General features: G+C 41.0%; 1 protein-coding gene across 1 annotated transcript in view; it reads right to left on the reverse strand.

Annotated features, from left to right (window-relative positions):
- Positions 1-938: 938 nt before the first annotated feature.
- Positions 939-16,575, reverse strand: part of LOC106583950 (insulin receptor) — a 160,701-nt gene continuing 145,064 nt past the window's right edge. Inside the window, exons 11-20 of the mRNA XM_014168658.3 lie at positions 15,843-16,126; positions 15,543-15,691; positions 13,893-14,049; positions 13,505-13,601; positions 13,300-13,367; positions 12,953-13,182; positions 12,404-12,677; positions 11,980-12,109; positions 11,400-11,534; positions 939-11,144 (exon numbers count right to left, since the gene is read on the reverse strand). Of these exons, the coding sequence (XP_014024133.1) occupies positions 10,784-11,144; positions 11,400-11,534; positions 11,980-12,109; positions 12,404-12,677; positions 12,953-13,182; positions 13,300-13,367; positions 13,505-13,601; positions 13,893-14,049; positions 15,543-15,691; positions 15,843-16,126 (1,885 nt within the window). The 3' untranslated portion in view covers positions 939-10,783. The remainder of the gene's footprint in view (positions 11,145-11,399; positions 11,535-11,979; positions 12,110-12,403; positions 12,678-12,952; positions 13,183-13,299; positions 13,368-13,504; positions 13,602-13,892; positions 14,050-15,542; positions 15,692-15,842; positions 16,127-16,575) is intronic.

Raw genomic sequence — 16,575 nt, forward strand, 5'->3', positions numbered from 1 at the left:
AAATTACTTGTGTCATGCACAAAGTAGATGTCCTAACCGACCTACCAAAACTATAGTTTGTGAACAAGAAATTTGTGGAGTGGTTGAAAAACGAGTTTTAATGACTCCAACCTAAGTGTATGTAAACTTCCGACTTCAACTGTATATGTACATATCTACCTCAAATGACCTTGTACCCCTGCCCATCGACTCGGTACTGGAACCCTGTGTACATAGCCAAGTTATCGTAACTTGTGTATTTATTCCTTGTGTTATTATTTTTCTATTATTCAAAAATAAAATTCTCTCTGCATTGTTGGGAAGGGCCCGTATGTAAGCACTTCACTGTTAATCTACACCTGTTGTTTACGAAGAAGCATGTGACAAATATTTGAATAAAGAGGTCACACAAGGATCCTATTGAGTTAAACATGAGTTGGTCCAGGTTGTCGATGTTGACCTTCCAGGATCAGCTTACACTTCCCAAATCCCATCAGGGGAGGGAAATGCAGAACTGGCCTTAGACCAGTCTAAAAATAAATATGAAATCACGTAATTTAAGAACAGCTCATGTTCTGTTCTCTCTGGTTATGAAAAATATAATCCTACTCGTAGTCAGAGCCATATATTGAGAGTTTGACCAACTTATAGAATTTTTAGTATTATTCTAATTCTAGACATTCTTCCCATATTATGTTAATGAGCTAACATGGCTGCCATAGGATGCTGTAATGTCATGTAAACGCATCATAATGAAGAAACCTCAATGTCCTAACTCTAAATGCTTGGTTCTGCTCCTAGTACTGAACAAACCGTTTGGCAGATACTAGCGGTCTGCATTGCAGTTCACTCAAGTGGATCAGTTTAAAACGGCAATGACGTCGCACTACCATCTGGAAAGGGATTGCTACATTTTGTTAATTTGACCTAGTTGACATTAAAAAAAATACATTCTCCAATAATTTTATTCATGATTTTAATATAAACAGTTAATTGTAGAATCATTTACACACAAGATTTTATTTTCATATCATTCCAAAAATGTTCTGTACATGTCACTGCTTGGCTCTCCTTGAAAACATAGAAAAAATAAATTGTCAGGCATTATTTAGTCATGGCACATTTTGATCCTGTACATGTGTGTAATTGTGTGTGGAAGTGACAAGAGCATTAATATGATATACATAAAGATAATGGCACATTTTGATCCAGTGTTGGGATGTAGCCATCTTTGTGGTTGTACATGGGTGTGATACACATACACGTCACCTGTATATGCATCTGTGACAAATAATGTAGCTATACATTATCAATGACAAATACATCAGTAAATCTTCTAAAAATAACATGACAGAGGTTCATAAAGAGGTATCCTGTCAGCCTACACACAAAGCATTTTGTGGCCATCTATGTGCACAGAAGAAGGAGCAGCAATCAGATAAACAAACACAACCCATGGCAAGACTTTAACCAAGGACGATACAGACACCTAAAACTCCACCTAGGGGCTAGAGAGAGACCTTAACATGTAGCGAGCTGTGTCAAAACGGAGCAGACCACTGACAAGATAGCATGACTAGAATCCCTTTACCCCCTAAACCCTCAATATCATCACAACCACACCCACCACTACTATACACCCCCCCGACCCTCATCCATTTGTCAAACAATTACGCTTCAATAAATTAGACGTGACATTGAATAACAAAAACTTTCAGCAAGGGCAAATATAATATATAATCATTACATCGATGCCTATGTAGATGAGCCGAGTCAGTTTTAAAAGTGGCGTCTCTTTCTTTAAATCATACCAACTACAACCTTACACACGTACACATTTCATTACACTACTAACAGACATTGTACATAATACATAGCGAAGGTGTTTTTCTTCATACTGCCCCATAGCCATGTTAAATGGTTAAGAACCACCTACACATTAGATTGGGATATAACCATAGTTTCTGATACACTTTATAGCTTATTTACTTATTAGGATTTCATGTTGTGTTTTCCTCCACGAACGTGCAGTGGTCTTTTCCAGTTTTTCACATCGAAAAGCAAATGTCAACTAAATCTAGATGACTTTTCTGTAGGCTGTTGGTCAGAAAGAAACACATTTTTGTCCCATAACATAGCAATGTGTGATATTTTGAGATAAAAAAAATAAAAATAAAACATGCTAACAGGTGGGCGGGGGTAAAAACACACGAGTTGTTCACAAACATGGGAACATGCATTTACAATGGAATAGAACATGATCAAATGAATGTTTTAGGCCACATGTCATATGATACACAGGTAGCCCAGCCAGCCAGCGTCGTGCTGCTCCATAGTACATCTACAGTATAGAACTTTTATCTGCTCTGCATACTGGGGTAGTGTCATGACAAAAAAAATAATCTAACTTTGTAATTTTATTTCGAAAAAGTTATATACTTTGATAACAATGTTCAATTCAATAATCTACAAGAGTAGTAAAAGATTAGACAGAAAAGTAATTGTATTTGCCCTCCTTTTTTTGCCCCCCCCAAAAAGGAATTGAAATAAACATCTCTAAATGTAATACTTTTTCTTTTTAAAACAATAAAATACATACAATGCTTTGTTCTCAACCAGCGCTGCAGGACTAGCATGCTCTGTCAAACTGCATTTTTAGGTTATCAGAGTAAGTAAGCATTTCACTGTCAGTCTACACCTGCTGTTTACTAAACATGTGACAAATTGATTTGAGTTTCAAACTAAACCTAAACTTCCCTAAATCAAGTGATATAATTTTTCACGGATATCTGCCACTATTTTAAATGGGAGTTCTATTTTCCCCATGTCATGCAATCAATGGTTGCTAATTATACATGATCCCATGTGCTTTGGGTGTTGGGCTACTATCAACAAAGAGATGGCCAAAATACAAAATTCTATTAAATTAAAAACAAATCAGCTGGGGATGGTTGGGTTCATGCAGAATTCAAGCAAGAGCCTTGCCCCAGTAGAGACAAGAAGTTCAACATTTCTGTGAAACCATGAATATCGTTCACATACAGTAATTATCCCAATACAGTTATATCATGAATCATCCAGCCAAGCAAAGGGAATGTGTTGCATCCCTCTGACTGCAGCTATGAGTACAGAACACAACTATCTCCTGTCTTAGAATGCATAATACGTTAATAGTCCAGTATTCTCCTGCTGGGACGTTGGGAGTGAGATGAGACAGTCCAGTCCGGACCAGAGCAGACTAGTCCAGTCCAGGGCACTGAGGGTCTGGCTGGCTATGTAGTCAGGAGGAGGGTAGTCTGTCTGAGCAAGGCACTATGGGACAGAGCCCTGGCTACGCACTCGAGTCCTGATGCTGCACTTCCCCCATCCAGCCAGCTGGGGGCAGTGAACACCACATATCACAATGATAACAGGCATACAATCAGATCATTATCTTCAAAGGCTGAACATTTGATTTGCAAGAGGGTGGTTGTTTGTTGACAACTTCTAAGCTACATCTCCCCCAAAATATGATTTGCTAGGATGCCAAGAGAACTTGCACTTCAGTCAGAGACAGGTTGGAAGCTCCTTCCATCATCCAACCCCCGATACACATGCCTCCCTGAGAAGTTAAAATCTAGTCCTTTGACCAGCGGAGGCATGCAGTGTCCAGACAGACCCATTCCATGGCATTGATATAACAATAAGGTAATTTCTTGATATTCACAGTAGAAAACAATACATACAACATTAAGAGAAAACAACAGAACAGGATACATTAAACGGCCTTGAGACTAAATGCTGTTCCTATTTGACTGAGAAGAACAGGGACTCTGGGAGAGATATATATACACACACTATACACACTCCTGTGTTCCAATGGCACGCTGTGTTAGCTAATCCAAGTTTATCATTTTAAAAGGCTAATTGATCATTAGAAAACCCTTTTGCAATTATGTTAGCACAGCTGAAATCTGTTGTTCTGATTAAAGAATCAATAAAACTGGCCTTCTTTAGACTAGTTGTCCTCTTGCTCAGGGCATCCCACTCCTCTTTCTTTTCTGGTTAGAGTCAGTTTGAGCTGTTCTGTGAAGGGAGTAGTACACAGCGTTGTACTTCAGTTTCTTGCCAATTTCTAGCATGGAATAGCCTTCATTACTCAGAACAAGAATAGACTTGACGAGATTCAGAAGAAAGTTATTTGTTTCTGGCCATTTTGAGCCTGTAATCGAACACACAAATGCTGTTGCTCCAGATACTCAACTAGTCTAAAGAAAGCCAGTTGTATTGCTTCTTTAAACAGAAAAACAGTTTTCAGCTATGCTAACATAATTGCAAAAGGGTTTTCTAATGATCAATTAACCTTTTAAAATGATGTGCCATTGAAACACAGGAGTGATGGTTGCTGATAATGGGCCTCCATATGCCTACGTAGATAATCCATTTAAAACAAATTGTCAGTTTCCAGCTACAATAGTCATTTACAACATTAATGTCTACACTGTATTTCTGATCAATTTGATGTTATTTTAATGAGAAAAAAAAAGTGCTTTCTTTCAAAAACAAGGACATTTCAAAGTGACCCCAAACTTTTGAACGGTAGTGTATATACCCACACTGAGGAGTTCATCTATGGTGAGTCAATGGTGAAAAGCATGACCAAGGCTTAGCTGAGCTATTGCAGACTATGGCTATGTGATCAAGAGATATGCAATCATGATTTGGACTACTCTGTCTTGATGCAGAATTTCAATAAAAAGCTCAAATCAAGTCTTCCCTAGAACAATGAATGCACAAAAGCAAAGCAGTCATGTTCGCTCACAAGCAACTATCAGCTAGCGGGTATGTAACAACAGCTATTACATTAACCGTTGTTATAGGGTATGTAAAAATTCTGTTAATTTCAAAAAGAAACCTGACGCTTGGGAATCTGAAAGCCTATTCAAATAATGGGAGTGGGAACCTAAAAAGTACATTTTTCATAATTAAATCACCAGTCAAAAGGTTGTTGTCATATCACCACATTCTTGACTGATTTACCTGTTCTAATACATTTCTAATCAAATGAAAGTTTGGGGCAACATTTAAAAGCGCATTGAGGTTGTGCTTCACAGTACACTGGGGGTTAACCTACTCGGTTGTTAAGATAAAGTTTGAATATGGGAAAAAAAAGTTCTTAATCAGGGTAATTACTGGGTCAAAACTTGTTACTTTCTTCTTATTCTGATCAGGGTGTTTCTCAATATGCATTCTACCGTACTCCACACTCTCATGCTCCGAGTGCATTCTCCGACGACGTTCTCGAGTACGTTCTTGTGAGGACGAGAGTGTAGAGAAGCATTCGCCATCCCCCCTACTACAGTTGAAGTCGGAAGTTTACATACACCTTAGCCAAATACATTTAAACTCAGGTTTTCACAATTCCTGACATTTAATTCTAGTAAAAATTCCGTTTTAGGTTAGTCAGGATCACCACTTTATTTTAAGAATTTGAAATATCAGATTAATAGTAGAGAATGATTAATTTCAGCTTTTATTTTTTTAATTTACTGTGGCTATAGATACTTTGTATCTGTTTCCTAGAGCACCATGGTGTTTATACTTGTGTACAATTGTTTGTACAGATGAACGTGGTACCTTCAGGTGTTTGGAAATTGCTCCCAAGGATGAACCAGAATTGTGGAGGTATAGAAAAAAAATTGTGAGGTCTTGCCTGATTTCTTTTGATTTTCCCATGATGTCAAGCAACGAGGCACTGAGTTTGAAGGTAGGCCTTGAAATACATCCACAGATACACCTTCAATTGACTCAAATGATGTCAATTAGCCTATCAGAAGCTTCTAAAGCCATGACATAATTTTCTGGAATTTTCCAAGCTGTTTAAAGCCACAGTCAATTTAGTGTATGTAAACTTCTGACCCACTGGAATTTGGATACAGTGAACTAAGTGAAATAATCTGTCTGTAAACAATTGTTGGAAAAATTACTTGTGTCATGCACAAAGTAGATGTCCTAACCGACTTGCCAAAACTATAGTTTGTAAACAAGAAATTTGTGGAGTGGTTGAAAAACGAGTTTTGATGACTCCAACCTAAGTGTATGTAAACTTCCGACTTCATCTGTATATTACCTTACGCTTCACCTCCCCATTCACTGAAACGTCTTTCAGCCAGGACAATGGCAGCAATAGACAAAACAGGATATACACAAAGCAAACGTTTTACTTCATAGTTATCAGCTAGATATGTGAATCGTAATAATCTAGATAGCTAGCTAGTTAAACAGGCAGAAATGACCTAAAACTAATGTTATGCAAGGTAGATGTACATTCTTCGTGGGTAGCTACCAATTCTTCGTGGCTAGCTAGTTATCCAGTTAGCCCTATTGATTTACTATGGACCTGGGACTTAGCCATTCACTGAACTGTCTTCCAGCCAGGACAATGGCATTAGAGATGAAACAAGATATACACAAAGCAACCATTTTACATCATAACTATCAGCTAGCTAAATGTGAATCCTAATAATGTAACTAAACAGATAGTTTAACAGGCAAAAATTACCTAAAACAAATATTATCCAAGATAGATGTTAAATAGATGTTAGTTATTCGTGGGTAGTTAGCTAGCAATTCTTCATGGCTATCTGGCTAACAGTAGTAGCTAGCCAGTTAGCCCTATTGACTTATTATGGGCTTGCGATCTATGGTAAGTAGGCAGGTAAACAGCATGTATTTATGACGGTATCAAGAAAAAAATATTGTAGTCTGGCAACATATGACATGTGAATATGCAACATTTCATTCTGAGGTCGACGTGTATTTTCTCTTGCTTCAGCTCAACCAATGCCCACCATTGATTTAAAAATATTTTACATCATTTTTTACGTGGTTGCGCCATATTTCTTTGCATACTTTCCGTTGAAGCGTGCATCGATGCATGCTTCAAAAAATATTTACAAACGGAGTACGCATTCGAGAAGGGCCCTCCGTGGGGGAGATTCCAAATCAAAGTATATGTACCCATAATCCGACCCTCTCGTGGTCCAATTTGCGTGCTCGGAGCACGTTAGTACGCATTTTGAGAAACACGCAGGGTCTTATCTTTTTAAAAGGGGCTGCGTTGGATTTAGTGGGATTCTATATTCTGATAGTATTCTGCCTATATTCTGATGTCACAGCAGTGGTCACAGACGGGCAGAGTCCCTGTCCTCTGATTTGAACTACAGGGATACCAACAAACTGATAGACCAAGAAAGATGCTGTAGTCTCAAACTGATTCCTCCAAACACCCACTGAGGTAGACTGTGGCCAAATACATAGAAACTACAACTACCGACTCCTTTTCACATTTATAGCTCTACTCTTAACTAGTATTATTTTTTTTTTTACCTGACTTTCAATATTTAAAAAACGTTGACAAAAAGCGAACAGTGTTTTTTATACAATGATAATACAATAAATAAAATATTAAATATCTGTAATTTTTCAAAGATGATGGTGATCTTCTGAATTCAAAATTGCATACACTTGTATACACCGCCATAAAGAGACAATGGTCATATGTAGAGATAGAGATCCACCATTTATCTCTGGCTATGGGCATGTACTGTATGCACAGTTGTGAGGGAGGTTTCCCACTTTTTTGCTCTTTTTCCCCCCTTTTTTACGAGACACTATATTCTTTAGTATTTACAAAGTAAAAAGGTATGAGAGTGTAAATGATTGAGGGAAAAAAATTACCTTTTGGGGGGCATTCGAGTAAGTGGAGTAGATCAAATTCTCAAGAATCAGCGAGAACCAGAAAGGTGGTTCAACATTGCTTAAACTTTGAACACCATAGCACTAAGTGGACTTGCCATTCAACCCTTACAACAACTGACCAAAAACTAGCCACAAGCTGATGTTCCCCATAGAAACGGATATAATTTATTTAGCAACTGTCATATCTCTAAATACCTCATCTCTAAGTACTACTTCAGATTTACGGTATGGATTTAGCTCCCATCTACGAGTCGTATTTCTCTCCCCCTGTCTAACATGTATCCACAACACACACACACGAGTATGTGCCAACAAACAAACAAACAGTAACCAGCCTGTACAATGTACATCCATCTCTCTGGTCTGTGGTTGGTTGAGAAGACACTGGGTGGAGGCTGATGCGGTTCCACCATCTCCGATACAGACAGACATACAGAGATAAAGGGGTAAACAGAGATAACTGGGTGAAGATGAATGGGCAGGTTAGGGGTAATAACACCAGGCCTATAACTGTAAGCTCTAAACAGCCACACAGGCTCAAACTGCTGAGTGGACGCAGGTCAGATTGACTTACCCTTAGCTCCTGTCTGTGCTTTTCTGTCCCTTATCAATGCTTCTGACAATAGACAATGAGTATCACTGCCTTTGGCTAGAGGGAGGGATAATGGGACAAATAGAGACGTGTGTGTTAACTACTAATGATTGGCCTATTTGTGCTTCTCAATGGGAATGCCATGTAGACACTTTTCAATCAATCTTTAACACCAATTTGTGATTTTTGCCACATAGAATAAGTGTGTGTGTGTGTGTGTACTTTAAAAACAATCAGGACTTTGTCTTGTGCTGGGAAGAAGCTGACAGGAATGTTAAATGTCTGTATGGAACTTAATAATATGAATGTAAATGGACAGAGGTTTACACTTTCATGACCCCTCTTTAGATATTGGAGTGATGGGTTATAATCCAGATTGTGGGGAGGGATACACCACAATCCAAATGGGAGGGTGTGGGATTGAAAGAAACCCAAATCAAAAGCGGGGGGAAATAAGTTCAATATCTTTTTCTTTAGGCTGGAAGGGAGAATGGGTTGTGAATAACGGGCACACAGCAAGTCCGAACACGGTCTCCACTGCCAATAGTAGAATGTCAGCCCAGCCCTGGGGGGGGAAAGCAGCACTTGTTGTACAGCTACAGCGTGTCCTGACTCATACCACACCACCACTACTACCACCTGTACACCACCTCCCTCCGTTAGTACACACCGACACACACCCGCCTTCATCTAACTGCTCCCTCCCTCTCTTTCGCTGCTGCCCGCTGTGGACTCTGAATGCAATAGGAACTTTCCAAAATGTTCAAATCAAAAGCATTCAACCACAGTAACATGGAAAATTCCACCAGCAGCCTGATTCTGACCTCCTTCCTGTGTCAGCGAACATTACAGCCAATGGGCTATCGTTATGTGGGAAAGGGGGCGTAGGGTGGTGATAGGGTCAAAACAAACCCAGTTGTATGAGGACATGGGGGTTGTGATGGAGTAGAGCTGATGCTCGCCACTCATATAAAGCTCTGCATTAGATCTCTCTCAAAGCCCTGATGGTATGTGGTCCTGGAATACATCCACCTATATGGGCTTCTGACTCCAGTGGAGGAGATGGATAGCTAGATGGGTCTCCTATGACCCAACTATAACCCTATAAACACCACTACCAACAGCACAAGCCAAGACAGCACAAGCCAAGTACAATCATCAGGCCAAGACAAACTGTCTGTCCAAGCAAGCAGACGTCACATCTCTAGCCCCACCGATAACATCAATCAATCAAACAGATAGCTAATGATCAACCAAAGATAGACACATTTTAACACAATCGATAGATTGTAGATAACAACATGGACATCTACACCATGGCTCCATCAGACCAAGGCACCATTCACTCCCATTTCAGTTTTTGGTTCTTGTCATTTTAGCATAGTGGCCACCCAAACTCTTCCACTTACAGGAAGAACAACATTTGAAAGATGCCGTGATTTTTCTAAAATAGTGGGCTGCCCTTTGTTGCTGAGGAGAACAGGGTTCTCCTGAGGGTTTGAAAGAGAAGTAAAACCACGCGTGGAGGTCTAAGACAACAGAGCACTGGCGGCCGATTAGTGTGATATCTGGGGTTAGAGAGAGAGAGAAAAAAAACGGACAAAAAAACCCATCTTACCAGAAAAGCCTCAGATGAAAACATTACAAATATGAACTACGTACAAAAACATCTATATTGTATATATTCTATATAAAATATTGATATAAATACCAAATATTTCATATATACTATATATATTATATATCCTATATCCACAAAAATATATGAAAGCAGCAGCTATTGGTCAGTCTGAGGAACTATTTTGCCCAACTTCTAACTGTTTAAATATTCTTCAGCCATACACAGAAATAAAACTGAAAAAGTGAGACAAAAAAATGCTAATAAATTAGAACTATTCACCAAACACCAAAATAATCTCCGTAAAGTTTGGAATTCTGCACCAAAAAAATTAAATAAAAAGTTTCTCTACGAATGGACATTTGTTCTAGAGAGTTTATGCCATCCCATGGTTCAAACCTGTCTAGACATTGTTCAAAGGAAATTAATACAAGTATTGATAGACACTTCTCTTTGTTTACAGGCCACAAATAAAAAGGCCACTAGCTGAAAAGGTTTTCAAGAGAATGGAAGAGAGATGGGGCAGCCTGGAGAGAGCGAGAAAGAGAGAGAAGTGTTCAGTTTTTTTTTTTCTTCTTTATCCATCAACCAGTCCTGGAAACATGGCAATAGTGAAAAATTAAGATAGAAAGTTGAAAGTTGTAGAAAGTTGTAGTAGATGATTGTAGTAGATGATTCTGGATAAATGCAAAAATGTCTTTCAACATATACCAAAATGTTTGCATCCTGTGTCCCACCATGCTTGGCAGCTGTGAGGAAGAAAATACATGTCCTGAGATCAGTTTTTTTAAGGGCTTCTGCAAGAGTTATACAATTTAAATAGTTTGAAAGGAGGAAGAAAACCTTAGGAAATGTTAGGAAGGGCTGGATCTGGGCAATGATAGGATTCGTCCGTTTTTCTTGCCACCGTTCATGTGTGTGTAGGGCACGTGTTCCTCATAGTTGCCCCTTAGGTTTTGGCTGGATCCATTGTCTCTGGATAGACTGTCGCTGTCCTCTCTCTGGGAGTAGGACGATGGGTCCAGTGGGATGCTCTCCATGTTCTCCAGGTCCAAGTCAAACTCCTCGGTCTCGGGGAGCTTGTTCTCCTCGCTGTAGAAGAAGGAGACCTCCTGGAAGCTGGGGTGAACATCCTCCTTCAACATCTCGATGATCTCCTGGAAGGTGGGACGCATCTTGGGGTTGTACTGCCAGCACATCGTCATCAGGTTGTGGCTGAGGGAGGAGAAGAGGGAGAAAGATGAATGAATGACAAAAATAAATCTATCCACAAGCTGCTCACCTCTGTTGGTCCCCATTGAAGCAAAACTAGCCCAAGGAATACTGTAGGCATGTAGTAGTGGTAACTCAAACGCTTAACCAAATCAAAATATATACCTAATGTACTTTGTATTGCTAGTACGGCATATCAATGTAAAATACTACAGATCCCACAATGCACTAAAAGTCTACAGTGTTTGAGACACGTACATCCTCTCCACGCAGTTCTCTGGTCTGTCTAGGTATCCTCCGTCCATGACGAACTTGAGGACCTGTTCGTTGGACAGGCCCTGGTAAGGCTGCTCTGCTAGGGTGCTGACCTCCCACAATACCACACCAAATGACCTGGAGATAGACAGGTACAACACATTATCTCAAGCCAAAAACAATAAAAGGATGTGAATAATGAAATAAAGGACTTGTGACCTCAAATTAAAATCTGGACATCAAAGCCAGTTCCACTGCTTTTTTCATTATTCACCTCTAATAAGGGACTGATTTAGACCTGGGACACCAGCTGGGTGCAATTAATTATCAGGTAAAACAGAAAACCATCAGTAGTCTGGACCCACGTAGGCGTAGGGTAAGATTGAAATACCCCTTGACTAGCATAACCGGGAAAAAAAGTGGTTATAGAGTTACTGTAGACATTAAGGGGGTAAGAAGGGGGAGTGGAAAAAGATGCTCTCAAAAAAAGAGGTTAAAGAGATTGAATAGAGTGGGAAAAAAAGAATGAGCAGAAAATCCCATCTGACATCCGTGGCAGCCAGGTGTGTCCTACTGCACTCACCAGCAGTCTGAATGTGCGGTGAACACTCCGTCCTTCAGAGATTCAGGAGCCATCCACCTGACAGGAAGCAGACCCTTCCCTCCCTTACGGTAGTAATCCGTCTCATATATATCTCTGGTCATGCCAAAGTCTAAGGGGAGGAGAGGAACAGTTAAAACACAACCTACAGTAAATAGCATCATCACATCATAACCCTAACCTAACCCTTTCTGTAGTAGTCTGTCTCATAGATGTCTCTGGTCATGCCAAAGTCTGGAGAGACAGTCATACATCAACCACAGACAAACGAGACAGTCGTCATACATCGAGCCACATTACTCCTGAATTATGAAAGGCTCACCCAGTTATGATTTACTTGTTGAAACTGTAGCGAAAAATCACATGTGAGTGTGATACTGTACTCTATTATTCTACTGTACTCTACCTCCGATCTTGACGGTGTTGTCCTCAGCCACCATGCAGTTCCTGGCGGCCAGATCTCTGTGGACAAACTTTTTGGCGTTGAGGTAGGCCATGCCGTCTGCTATCTCCCCCGCCATCTGAATCATCTCCTTCAGTGTGGGAGGGGGCTTCCCTGTGGGGTTATTCTCAGAGTCTGGTCGGAGGCAGCGCAGGAAGCTCTTCAGATCCCCGTGGGTCATCAGCTCCATCACCACCAGAGTGGGCTGACCTTTAGACACCACCCCCAGCAGACGCACCTACAGACAGAGAGAGCAGTGAGAGTCAGGACCATTGAGATATACATTTCTCTATATAAAAACATGATAAAATGTACCCAATGTAAACGGATTCCAATGCATGGCACGTACGGCCATGAAACGGTTTCTGTACGGCTCCATCTTGCTCAAAACGCTCAATCTACAGCACAGAGTATCCACTGTGTCAACCTTCTTACCAGAAAATACATACTCAGCCATCATACCCAGATAATAGATACTGGTTAGTAATGAAAGTGAATGAATAAGCTCCTAACCACATGGTGGCAGCTAAAGGCCTTCATGACAGACGCTTCGTTGAGGAACTCGATCCTCTCTCTCAGACTGGCTGACTCGTTGACCGTCTTCACCGCCACACGTGTGTCCGGCTCGCCCTTCACAATGTCCTTGGCGATGCCCTCGTAGACCATGCCAAATGAGCCCTGACCCAGCTCCTTCAAGATGTTGATCTTCTCCCTCGCCACCTCCCAGTCATCAGGCACATACACTACACAATACAAAAAGGAGAAAGTTATCCTTTTAGTACACTTTTTAACGCGTACACTACCTCACAGGAAAACAAACTTGCAAAACCAGTTTGAGGTGTGGGTTTGGTTGTCCTTACCGTCATTAGCGCTCAGGTATTCTGGGTTGGACGAGGCGATCAGAGGTCCAGTGGGTCCCTCAGTTTGTCTGGAACACACGGTCACACAGATTAGTCAAAGGTATCCTTGCATATTTCATTTGTCTTGCCAGGATGTCATTGTAATTTTTTTATAAAAAAAAACAAAAAAACAATTATACCAAACATCTAATCAATCAAGTCTTACTTCTTCTTAAAGATCATGAAGACTCCACCTCCTATGAATAGCAGCAGGATGAAGCAGATGACTGAGCCAATGATAATCTTCAGTGAAGTGGTGTCCTCTGCAACAAAAACAGCAGCCATTGGTCAGTAATTTACATTTGACATTTTTGTCATTTAGCACACACTCTTATCCAGAGCAATTTACAGGAGAAATTAGGGTTAAGTGCCTCGCTACCCTAGTCGACTCGGGGATACGAACCAGCGACCTTTCAGTTATTGGCCCAACACGCTTTACCTCTAAGCTACCTGCTGACCCAGTCACTCTCATAGCAAAATTAACTGCTCACATTTGTGTTCCAGAAAGTGTAAGCAGGTCCAGTTCACCATTGGAGCAGGCAGGCAGGACTTACTGTCGGGCATGAAGAAGAAGGTGGGTTCGGTCCAGGAGCCGTTTCCTGCCAGCGACGTGGCACGTATCCTCACGGTGTAGTTCCCAGGATGCACCACTCTCAGCCTGCAGCCTCCGATCTGGGTGTAGGCCTTCCTGGACACGCAGTGATGCAGCTCCTGGAACACATTATTACAAGGTTATAACATGGTTACATCATGGTCATAGCACTAAGTCACACAAGGCTTTGTATAAACAGTGTGACTCTGAACACCAGAGTTTATAATATAGATGTGTCTTTCCCTGAGGCGTCTCCTCAACAACAAAGTAGGCGTCTGTGAATCAAACAGCTTTTAACCTAGCATACTAGCACTCAATCTTGTAAACGATTTTATTTACAAAAAACAAAAACAGCATATCTTGTTATCTTTCTTTTGGATAGGGCCACATTTAAATGTTTCTAACAGAGAACTATAAAAAGTGTTCGCATGACCATGGTAACAGTTGAAATAAATCAGACCAAAGGTGGGGACACAACAGTTCTAAGCATTACCCTGTTGATTTTATTTGCATTTTACATTTACTGTACTTTTCACAGCATTTGTCAATAAGGAAATCTGAAAATACTCTGGATAAATTTAGTAACATACTAAGAATATTCACTGACAGTTTGGAATAGCTGCAAAATAAGCTCAATTATTAAAAAGGGATTGAGGGAGCGGTCTAACTGGCGTCTCCAAGTGGCCACATACACACACACCTCAAAAACAGTGCACAGTTCCTAAGTCATTTAGTTTTTTGGATGGAAAACAGCCCTGCGTCCCTACCATCACAAAATTACTGTTGTTGTTTAGGTACCGTAAATTCCGGACTATTAAGCGCACCTGAATATAAGCCGCACCCACTGATTTAATTTTTTTATTTTATTTTGAACATAAATAAGCCGCACATGTCTATAAGCCGCAGGTGCCTACCGGTACATTGAAACAAATTAACTTTACACAGGCTTTAACGAAACACGGCTTGTAACAAAAATAAATAGGCTTTAATGAAACACGGCTTGTAACAAAAAATGTAAAATTAGCAGTAAACAGTAGCCTACTAAGAAAGTCATTGCTCCAGACCAAGCTCCCGTGCAGCAGCTCTATTTCCTTTTCCAACAGCCAGATCAATCGCCTTCAACTTGAAAGCTGCATCATATGCATTTCTCCGTGTCTTTGCCATGATGAGGGTGACAAAATGACTACCGTAATCAGAATGATGAGCGCGCTCGATTTAATGTAAACAGTAAACCAAAAAGTTGTTTGACCTTAACCCGTTCGGCAATTTCATTGGTCTAATGAAAGCTTCATGCCGCCAAAAAACTGAGCACGTCACAGAATGTGTTTTTTTCATTTGAAAGCGGGAAAAATCCATATATTTGCCGCATCATTGTTTAAGCCGCGAGGTTCAAAGCGTGGGAAAAAAGTAGCGGCTTATAGTCCGGAAATTACGGTAATCCATGATTATGAACGCAGACAATGGTTGAAAAAGGATGAGCAAAGATCAAATTCAGACTGTAGCAACCATGTATACACGTAATAAAGTAAATCAAACATACTCAAGAAAAAGCAGGGGGAAATCGATTGATGGAAACACAGTTAAGTAATTTCAGCATAGTATTCATACTAACCTCAAGGTCTCCCAGCCTCTTGTAGTTGACCTCGTACAGGATGATCATGCCATTGGGGGCTTTGGGGTCCAGCCACTTGATGTGGACAGACTCTGGGTGCTCTGACACCATCTCATGGGTCACCTGGCCCACAATGTCATCAGCTTTCTCTGCATGGAGAGGAGCAGAACACAGGAAGAACCATCAGCAAGGGCAATATGAAAGAAGAGTGTCTGTACTGTGTAGTGTACAAATATGCATAATGTTACTCGCAGAGAAGCTGTAGTTTATTAGTGTGTCTGACTCCGTGTACAGCCTTACTTTCGGGCATGGTGCGGGCGCTGACGTAGGTAGCCATGCTGCAGCGTTGGGGGTCTGTGGGGTGGTTGCAGGCATGGATCTCTATCTGGTAGCTGGTAAAGTGACGCAGGTTGGAGATGACCGTCGACTCCTTGGCATACACCACCAACGTCACCTTAGAGCCCTCCACCCCCTCGCCATCTGGGCTGGGCGTGGTGGAGGCGTTGGGCAGGGTGGGGGGCGTGGTCAGGAAGAGCGGAAGGGTGGCGTTGGCAACGCCCACTGAGCGGCGCCGACGAGACGGTCTGATGGAGAAAGGGGGAGGAGAGAGACAGGAGGAGAGTGGAGGACAGGAGAGGGAGATGAGAAGCCAGGTGAGATGAAGCGTATTATGGTAACAAAGAGCTAAGATGAAAGTTATCAGCGGAAGTCATTATGAACAAACTTTCACAATAACCAACAACCTGGTTGTCCTATACTGGAACTTACCTACCTACCTACCTACCTACCTACCTACCTACCTACCTACCTACCTACCTACCTACCTACCTACCTACCTACCTACCTACCTACCGTATAGATCTCTCCTGAAGATCAATGTTAGTTACTCCAACCCAGAAACCCATTGCATCTACCCAACACAGCCCACAACTCCAAAATGATAGGTGTTGGGCCAATTACATTAATTGTCCTCCTATTCTCCATTAAAGGTTAGGTGAAGATAATGATGTTGTGAGTTAGAGTCCATGGTAAG

This window comes from Salmo salar, chromosome 23, assembly GCF_965601325.2.
Source record: "Salmo salar chromosome 23, fSalSal1, whole genome shotgun sequence".
Taxonomy (NCBI): Eukaryota; Metazoa; Chordata; class Actinopteri; order Salmoniformes; family Salmonidae; genus Salmo; species Salmo salar.